The sequence below is a fragment of the Patella vulgata genome, chromosome 4, assembly GCF_932274485.2.
Source record: "Patella vulgata chromosome 4, xgPatVulg1.2, whole genome shotgun sequence".
NCBI lineage: Eukaryota > Metazoa > Mollusca > Gastropoda > Patellidae > Patella > Patella vulgata.
In genome coordinates this window covers 74,413,748-74,439,667 of record NC_065882.2, presented here as the reverse complement: position 1 = coordinate 74,439,667, position 25,920 = coordinate 74,413,748, and the positions used below count along the sequence as shown (strand labels likewise).

The following is a 25,920-nucleotide window of genomic DNA, read 5'->3' as shown; positions in this document are numbered from 1 at the left end:
ATTAGATGATGAGTATAATAAATGTTGTTAATAATAATGTATATGTAATAATATTGGATAGTGGTCTGATATTTCTTTTATTTACTACCTGTTTTTAAAGATGCTTTATATAAGAGCTAAATCTGCCTATTGGAGGTCTTTTTTTATGGCTTCAAATGCTATATAAATTATTATTTAGACATTTATTCACATGACAATCAAGACTATTTAACCTATTTCTTGTCAAAACTTCAAACACTCAGAATAAAGTAATTAGACTGAAATTATCAATATATTCATTTTTCATTATCTATTTTTGAACTATTATAGCAAGAACTGTCATCTCTTTATCTAATCCTAAAAGGTTCTTCTCAGCTCTCACCAGGATGTGAACCCAGAACATTCTGGTTAAAGAGAGAGAGAGAGATAGAGAGAGATGGGGTTTAACCTCCACTCGACACAAACCAGGTCATTTTGGGACTAACACATGGTTCAATTTGATTTCAATAATTTGCTTGTGTGTAGGGGTCTTTAGCAGTGGGAGGAAACCGGAGAAAACCCATGAGGTTGGACAGGCGACCCTACTCCTTGTCACGTACAACCTGGGATTCGAAACCACGCCAGTTGACTCAATGACAGACCTGATTAAGAATCCAGTGCCCTGATGGCTTAACTACCTCGGACTTCAATGTTTCAAATAAAAACAGTACTTACTTGTATCGGTGTTCTTCCCCCTTTACCAAATTCACACATCAACAGTAGAAATTTTTCGTATTTTTCTTCATCATGTAGCAACGCTTCTTTTACTTGGTGCATATAAGCTTGAGCAAAAGCCGTGTCGCGATCATCTCTCTTTAAAAAAATAAAACATAGCAATTTATTAAATATTTACACTTTTTATTTACTGATTTTAATCCCCCCAAAAATAAAACATTATGAAACAAAATGTCTTTTAAACAATTTACTTTTGTATAAAAAAAGGAGAGCCTGCTGGTTCAGTGAGCAAGATGATGACTCAATCCCGGTGTTGGCTGAGAAAATTCATCCTGATGTCCCCCTTGTCAGTGGTGCAGAACAGAGGGTCTGGCAAGAACCCTTGTCAGTTGGAATTTGATATAAGAGTAGGCATATGCCCATCTTCATTAGTCGAGTTGGAGCAGAACAGTAGGAAGTTCAACACCATTTCATTTCAGTATAAAAAAAAGAACTTAAGGGAATGGTACTAACAAGTTCAATCAGACACTTTATCTCAAAAGGCCTTTAAAATAACTATCGGAATGGAGGAATACCATGGGTTATCCCTTGTGCTTGGTAGTAGCAGTCAAGAGCTTTGCAGTGTTTTTAAGATTTCTCATAATTGCTAGAGAGCTAATGGATATATTATGGAATCAGTCGTGTGTCAGACACCAAGGAGCAATTATCTGAAACTCAATCAAACATGTGCCTTTGGAACCATTCATTTGGTGTTTAGGCAACTATAAATAGTTTCATGTTTAATGTTTATTTCCTGGCCTAAACATGACTTACATCTCAAAATGAAATGAAACGAAACAGGGTTTAACGTCCTACTGTTCTGTATGCTCCACACGCCATACAGTAGCAATGAATGAAATTTTGCCCGGGCAGCGGCACTATGGCCTACTCTTATAGCGAATTCCAACTGCCAAGAGATCTTTTACTTGCACTCCACTGTTTACTATGGACCTCATTTTTTTTTGTCCAATCTGAATGACTAGAAAGCTGTCCTTGTCAGACTCCCCCTCCTGCACAACTGACAAGGGGAAACCGACTTACATCTCAATCATCACTCTTCTCTAGTGAGTTTCTTATAAAATATTTATCGGTAGAACATTAACCCCTAACAATATCAGACCTGCCTACCTTTGGATCTGACTCCAGTATATCAGAGGCCAATATGGCTATATTTAGTTCTTTTCTTTTCTGTGATTTAGTTTTAGTATCTGATGTTAGTTGAGATGATTTCCTTGGATCGAATCTGAAATATTAAATTTTATAAATATTATAAAATTAGTTGAGAACATTTTTGGGGGTCGTAGTTGAATTAGCAGAGCCTTAGATTTTTTTTAAAAAAAAGAGCATCGTAACCAAGAAGGGAGAAAAGAGAGAGAAAGGGGTTTAACGTCGATCAAATAGACATCCTGGCAAAGTCTGACATGGGGAAACCATGATGGAAAATCCAATGGGTTTATTACTCGGGATCGTAACTTGGATCTCCTGGTTATTAACCCAGCACCTTAATCACCGAGCCACAGCTATTCTGTTTAAGGAATTAATTTATACTAACCTTATAGTTGTACTGGCAGCCATTAATTCATCAAGATGATCTGTCTGTCCGTCATCTAAATCGTCTTCTGGTTGACTCTCATCTTGAGAAGCAGACGCCCCATCTTCTACTTCACTCTGATGATCATCACTTTCCTCCATTTTTTCATTCTCAGAACTTTTTCTCTTTGATCTACGAACAGGTGGTCCATCACCTTGACCTTGCAGACAGTCTATAGAACTATTATTCATATTTTCTTCCGCACTAACGACAACAGCTTCTCTCTGTGTGCGTTGATAACGGGTATTGTGATAATACGGAGATTCCACAAAGTGCGGTGGTTTGGGTAATAATATTTTAGAAGGACTTGCACCCTTTTGATAAATTTTCTGAGCTTTTTTCTTGATATGATTGGCTGCTCGCTTTGTCGGAGATATTTTTGCTTCGTGGATAAATCCTTTTGGTAAAATGACTCGTGTTTGTCTCTTTAGCACGCTAGGACTTGGTTTCTTTGGGGGAGTAGGTTCCGATAATTTGAACGTTATTGGTGAAGGGGGGTCAAAATTACCTGGTTTTGGAATAAGCTCACGATATCTGGGCTTCTTTTTAGGAGTTGTTTCCATTTCTTGTTGCGACACTGCTGGAGTTGCTAAGTAGGTATTGTAATACGGAGCAAGAGTAGCCATTATCTCCACGGCATTACGCGACACAGTGACAGACGAAACATTTGATGAATTACTACTAGAGGGAGTAGTAATAAAGGAACAAGTACTATCCACTGGAGAATTCACAGGTTGGTCGGAAGCGAGTTTTGCTGGTGTTATAAACTTGGGATCAGATTTCACAATGTTTTTGTCATCACTGTCAATAATGGGCATGGGAGAATGAACCACAGAAATTGATGGACTTGGAACAGGTGTGCTAATAACGATTCCTGACAGATTATGATGAGGAACGGCAATAATTGTCTTTGACTCAGATGATTGACTAGACTCATCAATATTGCTTGGAACAGAAGATGATGGTACCAAAGTGCTTGGTTTTGGATCTTTGGAACTTTCAATGTCTTTCTGATTGGAAATGGCTAATGACTGTTGAGTTACATTTTCTTCTATAGTTACAGATGATGTAATTGTTGCTTCAGAGTTTAATAGTTGCTGTGGTGCTGACTGAGATATGAATGATGCAACACAAGACGAGGATGCAACTGGAGCTTCAATGTTTACTAGTTGCTGCAGTGCTGACTGTGATGCTACATCTGCAAGCAATGTCATTGGTGCTACAGTATCTATTGGTTGTTGGGGTGTTGACTGAGATACAAATGATGCTTCAGTGTTTAATAGTTGTTGTGGTGTTGATTGAAGTACAAATGATGCTATTGTAGAAGATGTCATTTGTGCTTCTGCATTCGTTAGTTGCTGTGGTGCGATTTGGGATACAAATGATGCTCCAGCAGCAGAAGACATCAGTGGGGTTGTCGAGTTCAATAGTTGTTGTGACGCAGATTGCGATACAAATGATTGACTCGTTATCTGAACTGAATCTGATATGGGTAGAATGGACATTGGCATATCTAACATTTCAGTATTTGATCCAGACGGACTAAAAGGTGTAGATGAGACTGGATTCAGAACTGAATCAACATTTGGTTCCACTGGGGTTTGTTCTACTGAGCCTAGAACTTGGTTGCTAATTTGCATCAAATTCCCATCTGGTGTCTCTTCATTATTCATATTGATAACGTATGAGGGCCCTGGTGAACTTATGTCCATTTTTTCAGGAGTTGCAGTTAATGTTCTGGAGATTGGAACCGTGTTTTTAGGGCTGAGATGCACTACCGTCGTTTGTAAATTAATCGGCAGTTTCGAAGGGGAGGCATATCTAATTGGAACATACAGGCCAGATGAGGTAATTAAAGCTGTTGGAATAGGTTCCTGCGATATCCTTGGAAGAATTGCATTAGGTGCTCCTGGTTGATTTATTGAAACTGGATTAGTATTCGCTTTACTCCCCTTTTTATTGATTTTTCTCAAAGTCCTGCAACAACACAATAGTAAAATAGACAAACTATTATCATTATATCCTAGATATTTCTAATTGAGAGAGAGAGAGAGAGAGAGTGAGAGAGAGAGAGAGAGAGAGAGAGGGTTTAACGTCCACTCGACACAAACTAGGTCATTTCGGGACTATCATATGGTTTAATTCTATTTCAACAACTCGCTTGCGCGTAGGGGTCTTTAGCAGTGGGAGGAAACCGGAGGACCTGAAGAAAACCAACGAGGTTGGACAGTCGACCATACTCCTTGTCACGTACAACCGGGGATTCGAAACCATGCCAGTCGACTCAATGACAGACTTTATGATACAGCGCGCGCGTGCTAACCATTCAGCCATCCAACCCCCCTCTAATTTACCGAAGTGACAACTATTATAATAGGTTGATGTGTGTGCCAAATTTTAAAAAAAAGATGTCTTGAGCAGTTTGTGCAATATGCTCCAAAAACAGGAGCTTCTTTCCAATTTTCAATAACCCTACCCTAACTTCAGGACTAACATACGGTTCGGTTTTATTACAATAATTCGCTTGCGTGTAGGGGTCTTTAGCAGTGGGAGGAAACCGGAGGACCTGGAGAAAACCCATGAGTTTGGACAGACGACCCTGCCCCCTGTCACATACAAGGAGGGAATCAAAATCATGCTACTTGACTCGATGACAGACCTGAAGATGCAACACGCACCATTACCTATTTGGGAACACAACACCCCCTCCAGAGAAGCATTAAGACATTTTGCATTGATACATACCTCATTGACTGTCTTTTCTTTTTCACAACCTTTTTAGCTCTACTTTTTTCTCTATCAGAATCATCACTAGCCTGAAAAAAAAATAATACAGATATACCAATAAAAACATTCAGATATTTGTTTACATCAACAACAGTTTCTGGTTAACAACAACAAATGTGTGCCAACTCACCCGATCTGTATGAGGTGATATACTAACTCCATCGCCACCTTCCTGATCTTTTAAACCTGAATTCTCCATATTTCTTTTACATTCCAATTGGTCTTTATATTTCTATAAATAGAAATTTCATTCACAAGTCAATTAAACTTTTTTTTTCTTTTAAACAATATTAATTTACAGAAACTGGGTAGGAGAAAGGGTACAATCCTTTAGACACCCTCTCCATTGTAAGGATATCTGCTTTTCAGATAATGCAGGGTGAAAAAAAACCCTTTATCAAAATCTGTATATTCACATTATCCATGCTTATAGAAGAGAGAGAGAGAGAAATGGGGTTTAACGTCCACTCGACACAAATTAGGTCATTTCGAGACTAACATATGGTTTAATTTTATTTCAATAATTCGCTTGCGCGTAGGGGTCTTTAGCAGTGGGAGTAAACCGGAGGACCCGGAGAAAACCCAGGAGGTTGGACAGGTGACCCTACTCCTTGTCACGTACAACCGGGGAATCGAAACCCTGCCAGCTGACTCAATGACAGACCGTATGATACAGCGCGCGTGCTAACCATTCGGCCATCCACCACCCCCCCTGCTTATAGAAGAAACTCTATAACAAATTTACTGCCCTGGGCCCTTATTCACGAAAACTTAAACTAAGATACAATCGAAATTTAAGAAATACTGCAATTCGATTGGCTGACCAATTTGCAAATTGGATATATGCAAATTGATTTTACTGGTCAGCCAATCGAATTGCAGTATTTCTTAAAATTTCGATTGTATCTTAGTTTAAGTTTTCGTGAATAAGGGCCCTGTGCTCAGCAGATGTATCGCAAGATGAGATTGACCATGGTGATAGTTACTAAACTTTGTTTCATGATGACGAACACATTACAAATACTTGTCTTCATTAGCCCAGTCGGAGCAGAACAGTAGGACGTTAAACCCCATTTCATTTCATTTCATTTCAATTCCACAGAATGCAACCTTTATAAATCTTACTTACAACCATGAATGGTGCTAAAGAATTGTAAATTGGGTCATTGTTACCTTGCAATGTCTATCATGCAATTATGTGTTCTCCCTTTAAATCAAAGTACATTATGTCCTGTGAATTATTGATTAGTAACAATAGACCAACGTGTTTTCCAGGGTGCGCAGAATTCAAAATAGATGGAACAACAATATCTGTGCTTAATAAGGAGGTAAAATTTCCTGGCATCAATACACCCATTTAGAGTACCATGGTATACAAAAATCATAAAAAAAAACCCATCTAAAAATACACACAATTTTTTTTTTAAATCACTATTCTTTGGCACCTAGAGTTGGACACAAACGGGTCGCAACACATATAATAATGTTTTATGAATGTATATAAACTGATTTACATTCAATCGTTTCTGTTTTTAATGTAATTTCTAATCAGCTATGTTCGGCGAAATATGCGAGTCCAAATTGGCTTCTGGTTATTCCAGTCTTCATCGGTAGTATACTCTTTTAGGGAATGTTAAGCCTCCATTTACTGAGTCGCTCCATTATGGATGATTTTGAGTTAGCGACTTGCGTCCTTTAATTAGAATACAAAGTATATTTCTTCTGGTTTTACATATTTAAACGTCTTCCTTTCTCACATTTCTGAGTACTGAGGCCCTTTACTTTAATCTTGGGGGCATACAGTCAAGGAGTTGACCCTGGAGCACTACCAAACCCCTGCACTTCAGTGGCTGGATATGTAGCAGAACTATATACTAACCTTGCACCAGTTAGGTAACTGTTCCAATGGCTGATATTTTGGGGCTTTCATCATACTCAGGCAGAAATTATTAAACATGGCCGTATTTTCTGGTAGAATCTTATATTGCCTGTAATTCTAAAAAAATAAAAATAAAATGAAATGTCATACTTAAAAAAACCAAGTTAATTCTTATAGATGTTGAAGAAGACAAATAATGTGTAACCATGATATGACTACTTGAAAATGTACATTTTATTTTGTTCCTGAGGAACACTCTTGGAAGACACTACTAGGATCAAATCCAGGACCTCCAGATTAGTGAGCCAGTGCTGTATTCACAGAGTCATTGTTGCTACCGAGAAGCAAGATCTGACGATGGAAAATGAAATGAAATGGGGTCTTTAATGTCCAACTGTTCTGCTCTGACTGGGCTAATGAAGACAGGCATGAGTGAAATGATGGAAATTTTGTTCCGACAGCAACACTACTGACAAAGAGGAACCACTCTGGAAAATCCAGATCAACTTTCTCGGTCAACACCCGCAGCGAACCTCTAGGTTAGCTAGCCAACATCTTACTCACCGAGCCACTGTGACTGGACAGTATAGCAGATGATATCAATATTCAGGGATAATAAATGTGGGTATAAAAAAATCAACTATCATATTTACCCTAATTGGATTATCACCAGCTCTCGTCCCTGCTTTATTTTTAATTCTAAAATGAATCTGTTTAACAGTTTTAACAGGTAGTAGATATTTCTGTATGGCTGGAATGTTTTTGGGCATTGAACCAAACTGATCCATACCTAGCACTATTAACCTGTGGAAGAAAAAATAAGCATATTGAAATGGGTTTAATATCCTACTTTTCAGCTCCATAAGGGGAATTTTTCCTAGATAGCAATTGACTTCCAACTATCAAGAGTTATTTTACGTTAATTCCAAGTGTACACGAAACCTCAGGTTTTTTTTTGTACTATCAGAACAACTAGATGCTGAGGAATATTGAAGGACTGAATGCAGAATTTTTTGGGTAGAAGACTGTAACCTTTAGTTGGTCGTAAAGTCTGTAAACAACACAACACTCTTTCCCAAAACATAGCGAAGCCAAAAAACAAGTGGCCAGTCTGCCAGTTTGTGACACCCATGGGTGTTTTTCAGGGAATCCAATGTTTCTATTAGAATTGGATGTCTCTACTTTCAATATATACCAACAATGTCATACTTTTATTGAAACTAACTACCCGATAAATACTTTTGTGGCAATTTGATTAAAACACAGATCATATTTCGTTTTGTTTTATAGTTCAAAATTTCGTTTTGTTTGTCTTCACAACACTAGGATCTGGAAGAGTTGTTATATAACGGGGGTTCTAGTTGATGTGAGGAATTAGTGAATAAAACGGTCTGTTACGGCGAGTTCCTGGCATTCTCTGCACGGAACTGTGGGTAAACCCCTAGAAACGTCAACGCTGATTGATTAATCCATGTCTGACGTCATAGGGTCAAAAGCCGCTTGTATGACCCTTGACACGACCTCCCTGGTCAGGTATTCATGTGGTGTAAGGCCATGGAAAGTATAAAAAAACGAAACGAAATCAGGGTTCCCGCGGCTTCGTCAAAAATTTTTTCAAGGATATTCAAGGATAAATATACGTCAAATTCAAGGATTTTCAAGGACATTTTTTAGCCTAAAGTTACACTTTTTCATCTTAAAAATAACCAAAACATTACCAACTATCGTTATAATCTCATATTTAAAAGGAATTGAAGACATTTGAAACAAAATTAAGGATCTCAACTGAAATTCAAGGATATTTTCCTATTTCCGCGAAATACAAGGATATTCAAGACCTTGAAAATGAAATTTTAAATTTAAGGATATTCAAGGATTTTCAAGGACCGCGGGAACCCTGGAAATATAGGTCTGTATTTTAATCAGATTGCTTTTGTGGGAATACATCTTTAAAATATAAGGTCAGTGACAAAGCCATCCAACCATATCGGGAAGTGAGATAGAGAGAGAGAAATGGGGTTTAACGTCCACTCGACACAAACTAGGTCATTTCGGGACTAACATATGGTTTAATTTTATTTCTATAATTCGCTTGCGCGTAGGGGTCTTTAGCAGTGGGAGGAAACTGGAGGACCCGGAGAAAACCCACGAGGTTGGACAGGCGACCCTACTCCTTGTCACGTACAACCGGGGATTCGAAACCACGCCAGTCGACTCAATGACAGCCTTTATGATACAGCGCGCGCACGCTAACCATTCAGCCATCCAACCCCCCCCATATCGGGAAGTCTAAAACAATTAATCTTACAGAGAGACAGTACTTACTTATCTTCTCCGGCACTAAAAAATATACGTAGTTCTTCGGATTCTTCTTTAGACATTAGACGCCGTCGTGGCAACAAGTTTGGATACATAAATACTGGGCTATTCCAAAATATCTGTTTCTGGGATTCCAAAAAGGCTTCTGTAAAAAAGAGAAAATATTGAATTTTAAATCATGAAAAAACTTCCTGATCTAAAAGGGCCACGGTGGCTCAGTGAGTAAGTTGTTTAGCTCGCTAACCTGAAGATCCTGTGTACGATCTGGTTTTGGCCAAGAAAGGTCCTGTATACACGTAAGTATATATATAAAGCAGAGATGTGATTTCGCCCGTATATTCTGGACATGTCCGATGCTATTTTCCAAACATCCTAAATTGTCCGACCAGGAATATGCCCACCGGACATCAAGACATGGTGAATAATATTCAAAATTCCAAAATTAGTATAGTGTACTGTGTGTTGATAATAGGCTGGATTGATTAGGTAATAAAATGATCAACGTATTTATCGTCTTATAGCGTCTATACACCTACCTTGATTAATTACTTAATCTGTTGTCTGACAATTCATCAATCTAATCTTAAACAGAAGTCATTGCTTGTCTGATCATTCATCAATCCAATAAGAGTGATTATCATTTTAATCTACGTGTTTACCTCATGGTTTCTTCATTGTCGAACATTTTAATCCCAATGATTTGAGCCGACAATATGTATAAACTTGTATAAACTAATCATAGATGTCACATATTGTAAGAGTATATAACACCCCAAATCAAGACAATTATCACGTAAACTTATAAATCAATATATCCGTTAATTTGTCTGCGATGTCACTTCGGTGGAAGCGGGCGTTAAATAAAGCTATATAACACAAACACCCACACATGGTTATAATACAATGATCGAAAACTAAAGTAGAAATCTCGCAAGACGCGTGAAACTAAAAGAGATGTAATCGTGACAATTATCACGTCGGAGGAAAGATTCTATTTTGATGGCATATTCTTGGGTTTATGATACTATTTTGAATGGGGTTTATGTTTAAAAAAAAAGAAGAAATAATCAAGCTGAGAAATATCAAGAAATATTTCGATTGGAATAGGGTACATGTAAGTAGTTAATTGTTTTACATGATACCGCGTGCGAGTGCTATTATTTAGCATATGATGTCACTGGCTCGGTATCGTGGAGCGACGGTCATTGCCAAAAAATTTTTGGGATGTCTTTTTTTTTTACCTCCACCAGTATAGAAGTCAAAACGTTGTATAAGACGAATGCCGGACTTCTGCTGAAAAAAGTATCAACAAATACCCCGAAAAATATGGTAATTTTGGAGGTGATTTTGAACAAAAGTACAAGTCGACAGTAGTCGGTACGCTTCCATTCTATCGTATTACGACAACACGTAATTTTGTAGGAATATTACTGACATAAATTTGAATACCGTACGGGAATTAAATATGAAAAATAACGAGGAGCACCTATTTTTTTTATTACGTATGAATTTGAATATTTTTTTGACACATGATTTTTAATTGTGGTCTGAAACCACCTGTTTAAATAATGATAAGAGTTATGCCCTTTTATTTTCGGTAAAAATGTCCAACAAGAAAAATTTTGAAATCCCATCACTGATATGGAGTGAATGTTAATCTCTCCCCTCTCCCTCTCTCTCTCTCTGTGATAATTCCTAAAAAAACCTGTCTATGAAAAGATTGATATAATATTTTCTATACTTACTGTTTTTAGCCTTTTGTCTCTTAACATTATTATCCACACTGAATCCTTCATGTTCAGAATCAGTGCCATTGCTGAAAGAATCGTCAAAACTCTGAGATTCAATGTCTTTCAATTCTTCAGGTAAATTCCACTGTCTTTCCTCCGTTACCAACTGGAGAGCACAGTTTAAATTACAAGCATTAAACACAGAATGGCTGCCAGCTAGTGATGTCTGTCGAAACATATCCAATTCATGCTGTGGATGACAAAACAAATTGTTATATAACTTATTTACTCATTTTTAATATATTCTAACGTTTAATCATCTTACAGGCCTGGGGTTTTTTGGCATACGGTCTGCCACTTATTCAAAAGCCCTCATAAACCTCTACCTTAGGGCCGAGCAACTAATTCAATATATGTGATACATTTTCAAACAACTTAAACTTGTCAGTCTTCATCTGAAAATAGAGACTGGTGTCCAAAGCTGTATTATGCGGTGTCTGGATAAAACCAGACTTTTATTTATTTGATAAAAATAACGTGCAGAGACTTCTAAAGGAACGGTAATTGATTATCAGGTCACCCAATGAAAAAACAGACTCAAAATCTTAAAACTGTTACGTGTCCAGATAAGCAGTTTTGACATTCACGTCCAAACGACTCAATATTTTGAGCATAAATCTTAAGACAAGGTAAATAAACAATTCCTCTATATTTTTATGCTTAAATTTCACACGGACACAGAATTTTATTTCTTAGACTCTGTTAAAATCGGGATGGTCCTTTTAATGTCACTTCATTTCAAGACCAGCAGTCCAAATCTTGGTTATTGATTCATTGTTGGAGATTGTGCAAAATTTGCTTTTCCTTCATAATGTGATCAAACTTTGAATCAGTGTAAAAAAAAGTAAGAAATGGTAGCTTACCAAATGTCTATAACATTCTTCAGTCATAGAACTAAAATCTTCACTTCCCAGACATAAAAAATATAACTGAGTTGAAAGCTGTACATGCTGAAAGAAATCAAAATATAAGAAAATGGTGAAAAAAAACCATAAAAATAAAACACAGATGGAATTAACAACAATTCTTGTCGGAACCTAATACATTTTTGCCGATGGGGGATCCGTTAGTGTAGCAGTGACAAAGTGGGGCCCCAGGGGCTTGTTAGATTTAAACTAGACACAAGTACAAATTAGATGATTATAGACTATTTTAACATATTTACAAATAAAGATTTCATATTAAATGAATTTGAAAGAAATTAAGGCTAATATGCAAGATGAAATGATAAACGATTTACAGTGTGAATTAATGAACTAGAAATAATAACCCGGTTCCATGATTTATTAGTGAAATAACTGAGCTTCAGATTTATTAGTTGTAAAGTAATCTAGTTCCATGATTTATTAGTCATGAAATAACCGAGTTACAGATTTATTAGTCATGAAATAACCTAGTTCCATAATTTATTTTTTGTGAAATAACCACGTTACATATTTATTAGTCATGAAATAACCTCATTCCATGATTTATTAATTGTGAAATAACCAAGTTCCATGAATTATTAGTTGTGAAATAACTGAGTTACAGATTTATTAGTTGTGAAATAACCGAGTTCCATAATTTATTAGTTATGCATTAACCGAGTTCCATGGTTCATTAGTCGTGAAATAACTGAGTTTCATGATTTATCTTACCTGTCTCATCTGATCTTCTAAGATAAGACGCTGGCTCGTTGAAAATTCATCAGTCATTATAAGAGGTTTTCTTCTCTGATGTCGTTCCTCTGTTTCAGTACTATCTCCACTACATAAAGATTAAATATATTAAATACAATGTCACATCCAAACTTCTGTCATTTCAAGGAGAAACTATTAAATACAATATCACATCCAAACTTCTGTCATTTTAAGGAGAAACATTTGTTTAATCTTAATTTGGCGGTTCGGAGCCACCCCTGCTAGCATATTCATTCATCGAACAAACAAACATAAACTTCTCAAGTAATCCTCCAAACTTTACGCCAAACATGAGTTCCCCAGTGTATACATGTGCACGTCCCCTTATTTCATTTCAAATGCCACTATTTCTATGTATGTGATCTATTAATTTTCAATACCTTCATAGGTTTTAAAATGAAAGAATAATGACGTGGAATATAAATAAAGATATTTACCCTGTATCTGTTTTATTTTCTTCTTCTTCTTCTTCCTGATCAGACGCCATAAATTCTGTCAGTTGATTTAACAAATCTAACATCTCTGTCTCTGTAATATAAAATATAACAGAACTAAAAATGGAGAAGGGGCTACAACAGTTCTACTTCCTTCTATTAGCAAGAGGGATTTAACGTCCAATCAACACAAACCAGGTCATTTTGGGACTAACATATCGTTCTATTTTATTTCAATAATTCGCTTGTGCGTAGGGGTCATTAGCAGTGGGAGGAAACTGGAGAACCCGGAGAAAACCCACGAGGTTTGAAAGGCAACTGTTCTGCTTGTCATGTACAACCAGGTAATCGAAACCAAGCCAGTTGACTCAACGACAGACCTTCTATTAGAAGATCAATTTTTATTCAGTTGCACTCTATATAAGATTTCATTTCCTGCTTAAATGACTGTCAAAGACGCAGAAGTAATTTTTGTATATACATTTTTTCTGAATTTGCATCTTCGAAAGGGCAACCACGACAGCTAGACCCAACATTCGGTTTCCAATTTGATCCTTACATACACCCAAGCCTGGAAACATTGTCAGACACAAACACAAGCTTTATCGGCACAACCGTTTTATGGAGCATGTCATACTGTCTTACACTGATTTGTCTATTTTCAGTATTTTATTAATATAAATTGACACAATTTCAGGTACAACTATTTAACGGCCTGCTTACACCTAACAAACATTCCACAATAATGGAAGATTATCTAATTTTCCTTAAAAGTATCTGAGTGTCATTTGATGGATTGAATCTCTAAAAGAAATATAAGTTCAAAAATGGTTCAATTTCATTCAGTATTCACAAAGATATAAACGGGATATGGTCAAAAGCAAGTGCCACCTGTCTTCCTTTTTATATTCTAACTGTGAACGATATATACACAAGCTAGTTTTGCTGAAATCTTTTATTTGTTTGAATCCATGTCAGGAGATTATTGGCCCTTGATATTTTTATTTCATAAAAAATTATTTTAATTGATTGTTTCAAATACATTTTATCACGGACTAAGCCATCGTAAATTTGATATTTTCTGAAAAATATATAATAATGGGCTGCGACTTTAAAAGGAAGAAAGCTATATACTTTATAATTATCTTACTAGGTATTCTGTATGGTCGACCAAAACGATAATCTTCTTCATCTTTTTCTTCATGTTCGGCTTCACCAAGATAATCGTACTCCGGATCATTATTCTCATCATCATTTATTTCCTGGGGATCAGCTGTTACTTCTTAAAACATAAAAAAACCCAAACAAATTGAAATGTATAACTGAATCAAACAGGGCTCAATGTCCTACTTTTCTACAAAATTGAAATGTAATGAAATGTATAATGAAATGTATAATGAAATATAAAGAAATGTATAATGAAATGTAAAGCAATGTATAGAAATGTATAATGAACTATAAAGAAATGTATAATGAAATGTAAAGAAATGTATAATGAAATATAAAGAAAGGTATACTGAAATGTATAATGAAATATAATGAAATGTATAATGAAATATAATGAAATGTATAATGAAATATATAATGAAATATAATGAAATGTATAATGAAATATAATGAAATGGGGCTTAACATCCTACACTTCTGCAAAACTGAATTGTAATCATATGAAATCTGGTTAACAACCTACTTTTCTGCACCGACCGGGCTAATGAAGACAAACATATCCCATACAGTGTCTTATGAGGGAAATATTGCTTGGATAGTGGGGCTACAGCCTGCTCTTATTTCGAATTTCAACTGTCAAGGGTTCTTTTACATCAATACGAACATGGGACCTCAGGGTTTTTTTTGTCCCATCCAAAAAACTAGACAGTCCTTGCCAGGGAATTTCTCCTGCACCACTGACAAGGGGGAACCCAACACTTGGATCAAACACGGGACCTCCAAGTTAGCGAGCCAGCATCTTACTCACTGAGCCACCACTGTTCCCTTTCCTACTAAACAATTCATGGCTGCAAGTGCAACGATTGCAAAACCATATATCTAATAAACTGGAGACATTAAAGACAGAGAGATAAGGAAATAGGATTAACATCCACTCAACACAAATTAGGTCATTTCGGGACTAACATATGGTTCAATTTTATTTCAATAATTTGCTTGCGGGTAGGGGTCTTTAGCAGTGGGAGGAAACCGGAGGACCCTGAGAAAAACCCATGTGGTTTGACAGACGACCCTCTCCTTGTCACGTACAAGTGGGGAATCAAAACCACGTCACTTGACGCAATGATAGAACTTATGGTTTCATGTGCACACATTAAGGTAAGAGATAATATAGGCCTAGCCTGTTCCTTAATCCTTTTCTGTGAATAAAATATTGTTTATAAAAAAAAACAACCCCACTAGAACACCCAACCCCCCGCGGACATTAAAACAAGTGAACATAAGAACAAACCATCTGTTGTAATAAGAGAACTAAGGAATTCCTGCCATTCGCTATCATCACACAGTGTATCATACATATCTTCTGTTATATCAGGAGCGACGAATGTTGATTCTAGTTCCGATAAAGATGTTGTAGTTAGTGGTAATTTACTTCTAGTACGACGAGCTATCGTATCATCTGTCTGAAATTAAAGTATATTGAACATAGAGTCGCTAAACCTGACTCATGGCACATAGCTATTATAGTATCATCTGTCTGTAATATAAGTTACAAAAAATTAAAAATACATTATGGGAGATTCGATAACGAGTTGGCAGTTATAATAGTTAAAAACTAGATAATGTAAAGGCAATTTGCTGAAAATTTCATTCAAATGATTCCACTATGAACCGAGAACTAAGAGGTTAAAATTTCCGCCTAGCCTTGATTATCATTACTAAAGTCAGTACGATAAACAGCATAGTCTTGATTATCCATTTAATCGTTAAATCATGAAGGAAAGTTATGCAGTAAATTGGCTCATAATCCACTAAAGATCGCAGGCTAGCATAACCATCTAGAGTTGATTATGGTCTGGATAGGTTAATTAATGTATAATTAATAATTTAGATAACATTTCAGGCATAATGTATGTTTAACCTACTGAACACTTGTAAATTGGATGCTCATTATCAAAATTTAATGGTCAGCTTTAAACTTGGGGTAATTTTAAAGGCGTTTTTGTGAGTCGATTAGATTAGGTTTTGATTTGCTAGTACGATTTAGTATGATTTCGATTTGATTAGCTATGGTCCACAAATGTGAAATTTGATAATTACGATTTGGTAAGATGGCTGCCATCACGGACACCGATCAGAAAAAAAATTGTCTCTGCTAACATGACGAGGGGGGGGGGGGGGCGTGTGTTTCAAGTGTAGTCCAAGTTCCCTACAGATTACAGTGACACTGCTGGCACCCAGAGGGCCTAAAATTGCTTAGAGCCAGAGGTGATCTAACATTCTTGTGGACTATAAAGTTAACATTAAAGGAGCTAAATTGCTAACATTTGGGACCTAGAAATTGACAAAAGTGGGTCGCAATGCATATAATACTGTAATATAAATGTATATAAACTGATTTACATTCAATGGTTTCCGTTTTTATTCCAATTTCAAATCAGTTATGTTCGGCGAAATAAGCCAGCAGTCTCAAGCGAGTGCAAATTTCTAGCGTCTGGTTATTCCAGTTTATATACGCCGTTTGATTTGGTGCAATGTGTCTAGCCTCGTCCCTCGAGTCTCTTGATACAACTAGGGTTGAAGCGCATTATGGTACACGATTCGTGTACCAATGGTAAAATGTTTATTTTGTCTTAAATATTGGATATCAAAAGTCCATCTTTTCCCGTTAAGATCACAACATGAATGTTGATATAATTTGACAAATAAATCGTGTTTTCAATGTTGAAGATTTTGGATGATATTGAGTTACAGACTTAGCTACTTTAAACACATCAAATGCGTTTTAAAAAAACATTTTTTTATGGAGAAAAACAACAATAAGCATTATAAATTACTTACGATGTCGAACATTCCGCCATTTTGAAAACATCAAATCTAATCGCCTAAACACCTCCTGGGACGATTAGGTCGATTTGCCTAATCAGTTGAGTTAAATCATCTCACAAATGTAACGATTAGCATAATCAACTTGGTTCACAAATGCGTATAATAGCTAATCGGTCTAATCTAATCGGTTCACAAAAACGCCTATTGTAAGAAAACCGGTAGCCGAATCACAATTTTATGGGTGTAGCTAGATATCACATATCACTTACCGTCATACAGCCGGGGTGAGATGTTGGGTACTGGAGTCAACCAAATGCAATGAACATATCTCAACATATAGGCACTGTCGGCAGCAATTGAACTTTAACTGTAGACAAATACCCAGATACCCACTTGTCAAAAATTTAATAAACACTTACCTCAAATTTTCCTAAATTTTCTTCATTCACAGTCATGGAAGCTTGATTGAAGGCATGACCCAGGTCAGTTTTCACAGATCGTTTAACAGGAACTTGTGGACTCAAAAACAACTACAAAAAAATTCAGATTTTATCAGATGGATATTGAAATATATTTCAATTATCGATAAATCTCCAGATTTAAATGTCTTGATTAACCATTTTGAAATTAAGAGCGAGAGAGAGAGAGAAAGAGAGAGAGAGTGAGAGAGAGAGAGAGATGTCCATGTGACACAAACTTGTTCATTTTTATTTAAATAATTTGCTTGTGTGGATGGGGTTTTTACAGTGGCAGGAAAATAGAGGACCCTACTCCTTGTCATGTACAAGCAGGGGATCAAAACCACGCAATTTGACTCAATGACACACCTTACGATCTAAAGTGCAACCACCGATACTGGATTAGAAATCTTACAGCTCCTAGAAAGCATGTACATGTACCAACAGAATCATCATAGTTCAAACAATTTTTCTAACACCACATTAGATATCACCGCTGGTCGAATGAATTACTTTTGTATGTATTACTTACATCAGAAGATGGTGTGGATACAGGATTGACGCTAGGTGTGGTGGGTGTTTGTGGACACGGAGAACCAAAATCACTGGCATGTGACGATAACATGCTCTCATCATCACTATCATGTAACAGAGCCTGTAAATAGGAAATATAAAATTTTGTGAAGAGCAAAATGAGTAACCTATCACAGACATAGTCAGGTACAACTTCAGGTTTCGACTAGTACACCCAACAGATCATACTAAACCACAGACACTAAACTAGTTGACCAACATTTTAAGTCTTATATTGACGATTTTAGTTGAAAACACTAAGTATACTTTGAGAATTTTATTAAGTAATTATTCTGCTTCCATTTAATAAAATTGAAAAAGTATATTTAGTCTCTGTGTGTAAATGACAATATGAAACGGAGTAGAACCGCATTACATAACAGTATACTAATTTTTGGATATGGCGGCCACGTAGAGCAGAGATCTATTCTTGAAGTATGACGTAGATGGATCACTGTGTGCAGGATGCCAACAGTCTTTTTTTCTGCGTGTTTATTGATATTATTAATACATGTTCAGTTGTGTCTTACATTTGGCAACGTAAAACCAAACTTTTTGGTTTAAAAAGTTATATATATTATTATTTATTAACATTACAATCAACACTATAATCAACTTTCTAGTAATCGGATGGCTGAGATTGAACTAGATTTGACCACCCGCAAGATTTTGATGTTTCCTCCCACAGTAAATTTTGGATTTACCTACTTCTTTATCTTTTTCAGGATTATATTCTTCATCTTCATCATCTGTGAATTGCATCTCTAGAAAACTGGGCTTTGATCTGGTGTTATTCTTTACTGGTGTTAAAGGCCAGACTTGAGGCATCTGAATATACAACAAATAATAATGATTTTTGAAAACAATGCAGTACCAAAGACATATGCTTAGCTTAACATGACGGTACACTATGATTTCTATTAAGGTATGGAATGGTACAGTATGATTTCTATTAGGGTATGGATGAATACACAATTTTGGTATGTGTGGACGCAGGACTATCATATAGTACAATTCTATTTCAATAATTGGCATGTCTGTGGGGGGTCTTTAACAGTGGGAGGTAAAAGGAGTTCCCCCCCCCCCCCAAAAAAAAAGCAACAAGGTTGTGACTATAATGGAAATGAAATGAATGAAATGGGGTTTAACGTCCTACTGTTCTGCCCCGACTGGGCTATGCAGACGGGCATACACCATACAGAGTGCTATGGAGGAAATTTTGCCCAGACAGCCGCATTATGGCCTACTCTTATATTGAATTCCAACTGCCAAGGGATCTTTTATGACTAGACAGCTGTCCTTGTCAGGCCCTCCCTGACAATGGGAAACCATGTCGGAAAATCCCAATGAACTTTCTCGGCCAATGCAGGGATCAAACACCTGACTTTCACGCTAGCGTCTTACCCACTGTAGCTAACTTAAAGTATAGTATTAGACGAGATGAGAGAGGTCAGAGATCATTATCCAACTAACCTTTCCTTGTTCAATGACTTCTTTCATTTTAGATCTGGTCATTTTTGGTTCGTAAACATTTCCCGTTCGCCCTGCATCTTGTGATTGTGCCTCTTCGAAGATAGTCAGGGTATTCTTCACCATTTCTACAACATCTTTATTTGTTATTACTTGCTGTAAATAAATACAAATTTATAATAACATAAAGCCAATTATGAGGAAATCCTAGTATTTATTTTTTTGATTCACCACAATTTTAAGGTTGGCAGCTAATCCTATAAGCCTGGTGGAGAGAGAGAGAGAGAGAGAGAGAGAGTGAGTTCAACGGTCACTCCACACAAACTAGGTCATTTCAGGACTAACATATGTTTCAGTTTTATTTCGATAAATCACTTCTGGGTAAGAGTCTATAGCAGTGGGAGGAAACATGAGGACCCAGAGAAAACCCACGAGGTTGGACAGGCGGCCCTACTCCTTGTAACGTACAACCATGGAATTGAAACCACACCAGTTGACTCAATAGCAGACCTTATGATACAATGCGCAAGCACTAACCATTCAGCCACCCAACCCCATCCAAAGACTAGACAGCTATTCTTGTCAGGCCCTCCCGAATGCACCACTGAACTTTCTATTGCCAACACCGGGATCAAACCCACGACCTCCAGGCTAGCAAGCCAGTGTCTTACTCACTTAGCCACCGTGGTTCCTAATGAGGTAGGGGAATAAGCCATGCAGCATGCTATGAGGGAAATTTTGCCCGGAGAGCAATTCAATTGCAACTGAAGGTTCTTTTAAGTCCATGCCAGGGTGACAAGGTGTACACAATGACCTCTGTTTCCATTACATACAAATGTCACTGACAAGGTGACACCGCGCTGGAAAATCCAGGTGACTTTCTCAATCAACATCAGGAATTAATCTCCTGGTTAGTGAGCCAGCATCTTACTCACTAAGCCACCGTGGCTACAGTGGTAGAAAGGAAGGATATCATTTTGGTCATATTATAGTTTTTATGTGCAAAAACACTTAAAAATTGCACAAAAAAAAATCATATTCTTTAAAAAAAATATATCTTGGTAATCTGATGGAACGACAATATATATATCAAAATTTTGAAGTAAAAAAAAAACAAAAAAAAAATAATAAAACATGACAGGCAAAATGTACTGTTCTGTTCATTCTTTAGTTTCAGCCAATATATGACTTACGTGTAAAATACTTTTGACGTTAGATGCTGTAAGGTTATTTCTAGAGGCTTTCTCTTCTAATTTATTCTCTAGGTCTCCTTCATCATCAGATTGATTTATACACAAAACATCTGAAGCATCACTATCATCAGTCTCTTCATCACTGTCTTGAACCTTATCACCATCATTATCATTACTGAAAAATACAAAAGAAAACCTGATTATGTCTCAATATAATATTTGGTCATTTTAATTTCTATTTTAATGCCTACTCTTTTCTTGATTTCTAACTGTCAGGGAACTCTTTTAACACGCATGCCAGTGTCAATTTTAATTCCTTTCAAATGACTGGACACAGTTTTTCTTGTAAATCCCACAGGGAACATCCCTGAAAATCAAGGCCAAGCTTGAAGTATGCTGGAGGCCAGGATTCGAACATAAGACTTTCTAGTCGAGAGTGCAGTTTCCTGAACATTCAACTACCATAGCCGGCACAGTCCCTGATTATCAGAGAGAAAGACACTAAAGGACAAATATGCCCAAGAAAATGTCAAAAATCTTCAATTGTCTCTGAATAGTTATTTTAAAATCATTTTTATACAAGTTTTAAGTCTGGTTGCTACTTGTCAGAAAAGTGTTGCCTAGAACTGTACGTCAGTTTTAAGGGGATCGCGTGGCTAAGACGCTGGCTCGCTAGCCTGGAGGTCAGGTGTTCGATCCCTGAATTGGCCGAGAAAGTTCATCCCGATTTTCCGGTGTGGTTTCCCCTTGTCAGTGATGGAGGACGGAAGGTGAGAAAATACAGCTATCTAGTCATTCAGATGGGACGAAAAACCGAGGTCCCGTGTACACATTGGAGTGCATGTAAAAGATTCCTTGGCAGTTGGAAGTCGATATAAGAGTAGGCCGTAGCGCCGCTGCCCGGGCAAAATTTCCCTCATAGAACACTGCATGGCGTATGCCCGTCTTCATTAGCCCAGTTTAGGAGCAGAACAGTAGGACGTTAAACCCCATTTCATTTCATTTCATTTCACATCAGTTTTAAAATCACCCAGATGTTAAACTCGGGTACTATTATTTTGCAGATAAAGCCTATCAAAGACGGAGAGAGAGAGAGAAATGGGGTTTCATGTCCACTCAACACAAACTATGAAATCCTTATACAGCATTTAGTAACTGAACATATGATATAAAACACAAATTTATATGGAAAGCAATCACTGGGTTTATTTCACACTACGTTTCAACAAGTTCCTCTTGTCGTTCTCAAGTATGTACGACAAGAGGAACTTGTTGAAACGTAGTGTGAAATAAACCCAGTGATTGCTTTCCATATAAATTTGTGTTTTATAACACAAACTATGTCATTTTGGGACTAACATATGGTTCAATTTTATTTCAATGATTTGCTTGCGCGTATTCCACGTCTTTAGCAGTGAGACGAAACCGGAGGACCTGGAGAAAATCCACTAGGTTGGACTGGCGACCCTACTCATTGTCACGTATAACCAAGGAATCGAAACCATGCCAGTTCACTCAATGACAGGCCTTATGATACAGGCTGCACATGCTAACCATTCGGCCATCCAACCCTCCTTATCAAAGACGGTTATTTTCTATCTATGGCTACCTTCTAGCATTTGTTTTATCTTTCTTCTTCTTAGTTTTGATTTGATTTGTATTGATTTTATCAGCTATCATAGAGCTCAGCCTTTCTGTGATAAATTCTATATTTGTTTGTCTCATCTCTCCCTCCGATTCCTCAGCAGTTCCACCTTCGGTACTTTCTTCAACAGAATTATCAGTCGTAAATGATGCGGTTTTGCTATCAGTTCCTGGAGTTGTATCCATTTCTTCTTCTGTTTCGTGAAGAGCAGCTCCTTCACCACTACCTGCCAACTTTGTAGCAAGTACAGAATCCACTTCATCTTTGTCCGTAAGACTATCATCAGTTTTCAATGTTTCAGACATCTCAGCTATAAAATACTATTTCTTCTCATGATAAACCATTAACCAAAGATGAATCTGAAGAAGAAAAGGGTTACAAAGTATATAGTGCAACTTACGAAAACTTGTGGAACAAATCTTTAAAACACTTGTTGATTTGCTTTGGGTCTTTGCCATTTGGCAAATCTTGGCAAGTAGAAATAATTCCACTATTGATGTCTTCTGTCATGTCTTCAGCCACATTTGTGGTAAGTTTTAAGGATTTCCTTTGAGCAATTTTTGTAATTATTTAATACAAAAACGTTACTGGCCTATACAATATAACTCACATAATTTCCAATTAACCTGGCCTCACAAAGTACTACACATACCTAAACATAATTAACTAATCCATAAAAAAATAAGAATGATCCATAGGCCTACTGCATGCTTCTATAAACGATTTTGAAAGATACAACGGTTACTCAAAATTTGATGTGAGTAACGTCATGATTGCCACTTGTGTAAGGCAACCGTACATAAAAAATGTTGATTTGATGCAAAGTGCATAACCCCAAAAAGAAACTTTTCGGTGACTATTATACTCCATTATGACGATATGTGTTAAAAATTATTCATTTATTTTTGTAAAGCATTAATGAATGTAATAATTGTAGGGGAGACCACGACGCTGCTATACTATTGCAGCTACCCGAGTTCACAAAGCATTCTCAGGATTAAATTAAGAATTTGCTCAAAATTGTTTGCCATACACATATAAAATATAGCCTTTTATAAAATTTTGTTGTTTTAAATGAGCTAAATCGCTAATGTTTGGGACCTAGAAATTGACACAAATGGGTTACAACGCATATAATGTAATATGAATGTACATAAAATCATTTACATTCAACCATTTCTGTTTTTAGTGTAATTTTTAATCAGTTATATTTGGTGAAATACACCAGAAGTCTCAATCGAATGGCAATCTCTAGCGTCTGGTTATTCCAGCTTACACCAATAGTATTTATTGTGCATACTCTCCAGATAACAATATGTCTAGCCTGGCTCTTCCAGCTTACACCAATAGTATTTATTGTGCATACTCTCCAGATAACAATATGTCTAGCCTGGCTCTTCAAGTCCCTTGTTACAAATGGTGCTGAAACGCATTATGGTACACGATTCGTGTACCAATGCTAAAATGTTTATTTTGTCTTAAATATTGTATATCAGAAGTCCATCTTTTCTCGGTAAGATCACAACATCAACAATGTTGATTTAAATTGACAAATAATTTGTGTTTTCAATGTCGAAGAGACTTTGGATGATATTGAGTTAGAGACTTACATGTAGCTACTTTAATATATCAAATACAGCTTCGACAACGATGCGGAAGATCAACGTTTTCCTAAAAATCATAGCCAAAAACGCTAATCAGTACTAACTACTGATGATATAATATTAATAGTCTAGACTACTGCGAGTGCGAATGCGATACAAACAATAACAAATGCTTATAAATCAATTCCAGTTCTAATCTTAGATTTTCGGATCTGTTAATGCTCATTATAGTTTCTCCAGTAATATCTTACAAAGCGTCGATGCATTTTTTTAAATACAGATACTCCAAACAGAAATAATCATTAAAAACATCAAAATATTTACAAAAACAATCTTTACCCGCGCCATTTTGTAGATCTCATTTCCGATTGTCTTGAATAACAAGCATTTCGTAAAATTTAACAATAATTACCAGGTTGGACAATCAAGTCTATGATTATGGTTGCCCAACAAAATACATGGGAGGCAACTCCATTTGTGTCGTAAAATCGATTAGTTTCCCTTGCATCAATCCCTTACTGCCAAAATATTTTTTTCTCCCTAGCCCTTTCATTAAAGTAGCTAAGTCTCTAACTCAATATCATCAAAAATCTTCGACATTGAAAATACGAATTATTTGTCAATTCAAATCAACATTGGTCTTGTGATCTTACAGGGAAAAGATGGGCTTCTGATCTCCAATATTCAAGACAAAATAAACATTTTACCATTGGTACACGAATCGTGTACCATAATGCGTTTCAGCGCCATTTGGAACAAGGGACTCAAAGAACAGAGCTAGACATATTCCACAAATCACGTCAAATGGTGACGTTATATTCTATCTGGAGAGCATGCACAATAAATACTATCGGTGTAGACTGAAAAAAAAAAACAGATGCTAAAGATTGCCATTCACATGAGACTTCTGGCGTATTTCGCCGAACATAACTGATTAGAAATTAGAGTAAAAACAGAACCGATTGAATGTAAATCAGTTTATATACATTCATATTACATTATTATATGCGTTGCGACCCATTTGTGTCAATTTCTAGGTCCCAAATATTAGCGATTTAGACCCTTTAAATAAGAAAATAAATAAATGAATCTCTCAAATTTACTCCACAATAGTCCTTCTTTTACATTCAAAGTTATAAATATGATTATTTTTATTTCCAGATAAAAAGCGCCCAATTGGCTCAGGCTACCAGTCTTTAAGATGTAACCAAAATGCACCGGTTAGGCCTCGTCATTAAAACAAATACAAACACCATTATTGTAACGCTTCTACCATAGGCAATGTATATATATTTCCGTTTCTCGGTGACAAACATCAGATAATGGGGAACATTAAGTTGTTTTTTACTTAACATACTGTAAATTTATATTGTTGTGCAATTATGTAATGAATTAAAAAAAATAAACAACCACCATTTAGTTAAAGATTGACAATCTGTTTTACAGAGATCTTATAATATCTATGTTACAGATGACTGTTTCGACACGTGACGTCACATCACGCGGCGTCAATCAATGGCTCAATAGCACGTGCATTGTTTTCATAAGACGTTACTGATTCGGGCTAAATGGCGAATTTTACTTATTTTAATACCCATTTACACTAAATAGGAAATGATTTTACCTACAAACAATTCAACAGTCTTTATTTATTTTTCTAATAAATGAAAAAAATGTTTTAGAATTTAATTTGACGGAAGAAAAAAGTTAATATTTGGGACTCATTAAGTCGCATCGATGTCATCCTTATCAGTGATTGTAGCGGCCTAG

At 36.4% G+C, this 25,920-nt stretch overlaps 1 protein-coding gene across 1 annotated transcript; it reads right to left on the bottom strand.

Moving 5' to 3' along the window:
* Window positions 1-10,529: 10,529 nt before the first annotated feature.
* Window positions 10,530-24,505, bottom strand: LOC126819278 (GON-4-like protein). Its single transcript, XM_050547240.2, has 14 exons — window positions 24,490-24,505; window positions 22,511-22,905; window positions 20,902-21,076; window positions 19,712-19,864; window positions 18,947-19,066; window positions 18,198-18,320; window positions 17,627-17,737; window positions 15,670-15,841; window positions 14,362-14,493; window positions 13,215-13,305; window positions 12,736-12,844; window positions 11,962-12,048; window positions 11,054-11,288; window positions 10,530-10,601 (listed from the first exon to the last, which is right to left on the bottom strand). Exons 2-14 carry the CDS (start codon window positions 22,849-22,851, stop codon window positions 10,567-10,569), a joined length of 1,884 nt encoding a protein of 627 aa, XP_050403197.2. The 5' UTR covers window positions 22,852-22,905; window positions 24,490-24,505; the 3' UTR covers window positions 10,530-10,566.
* Between the last annotated feature and the right edge of the window lie 1,415 nt (window positions 24,506-25,920).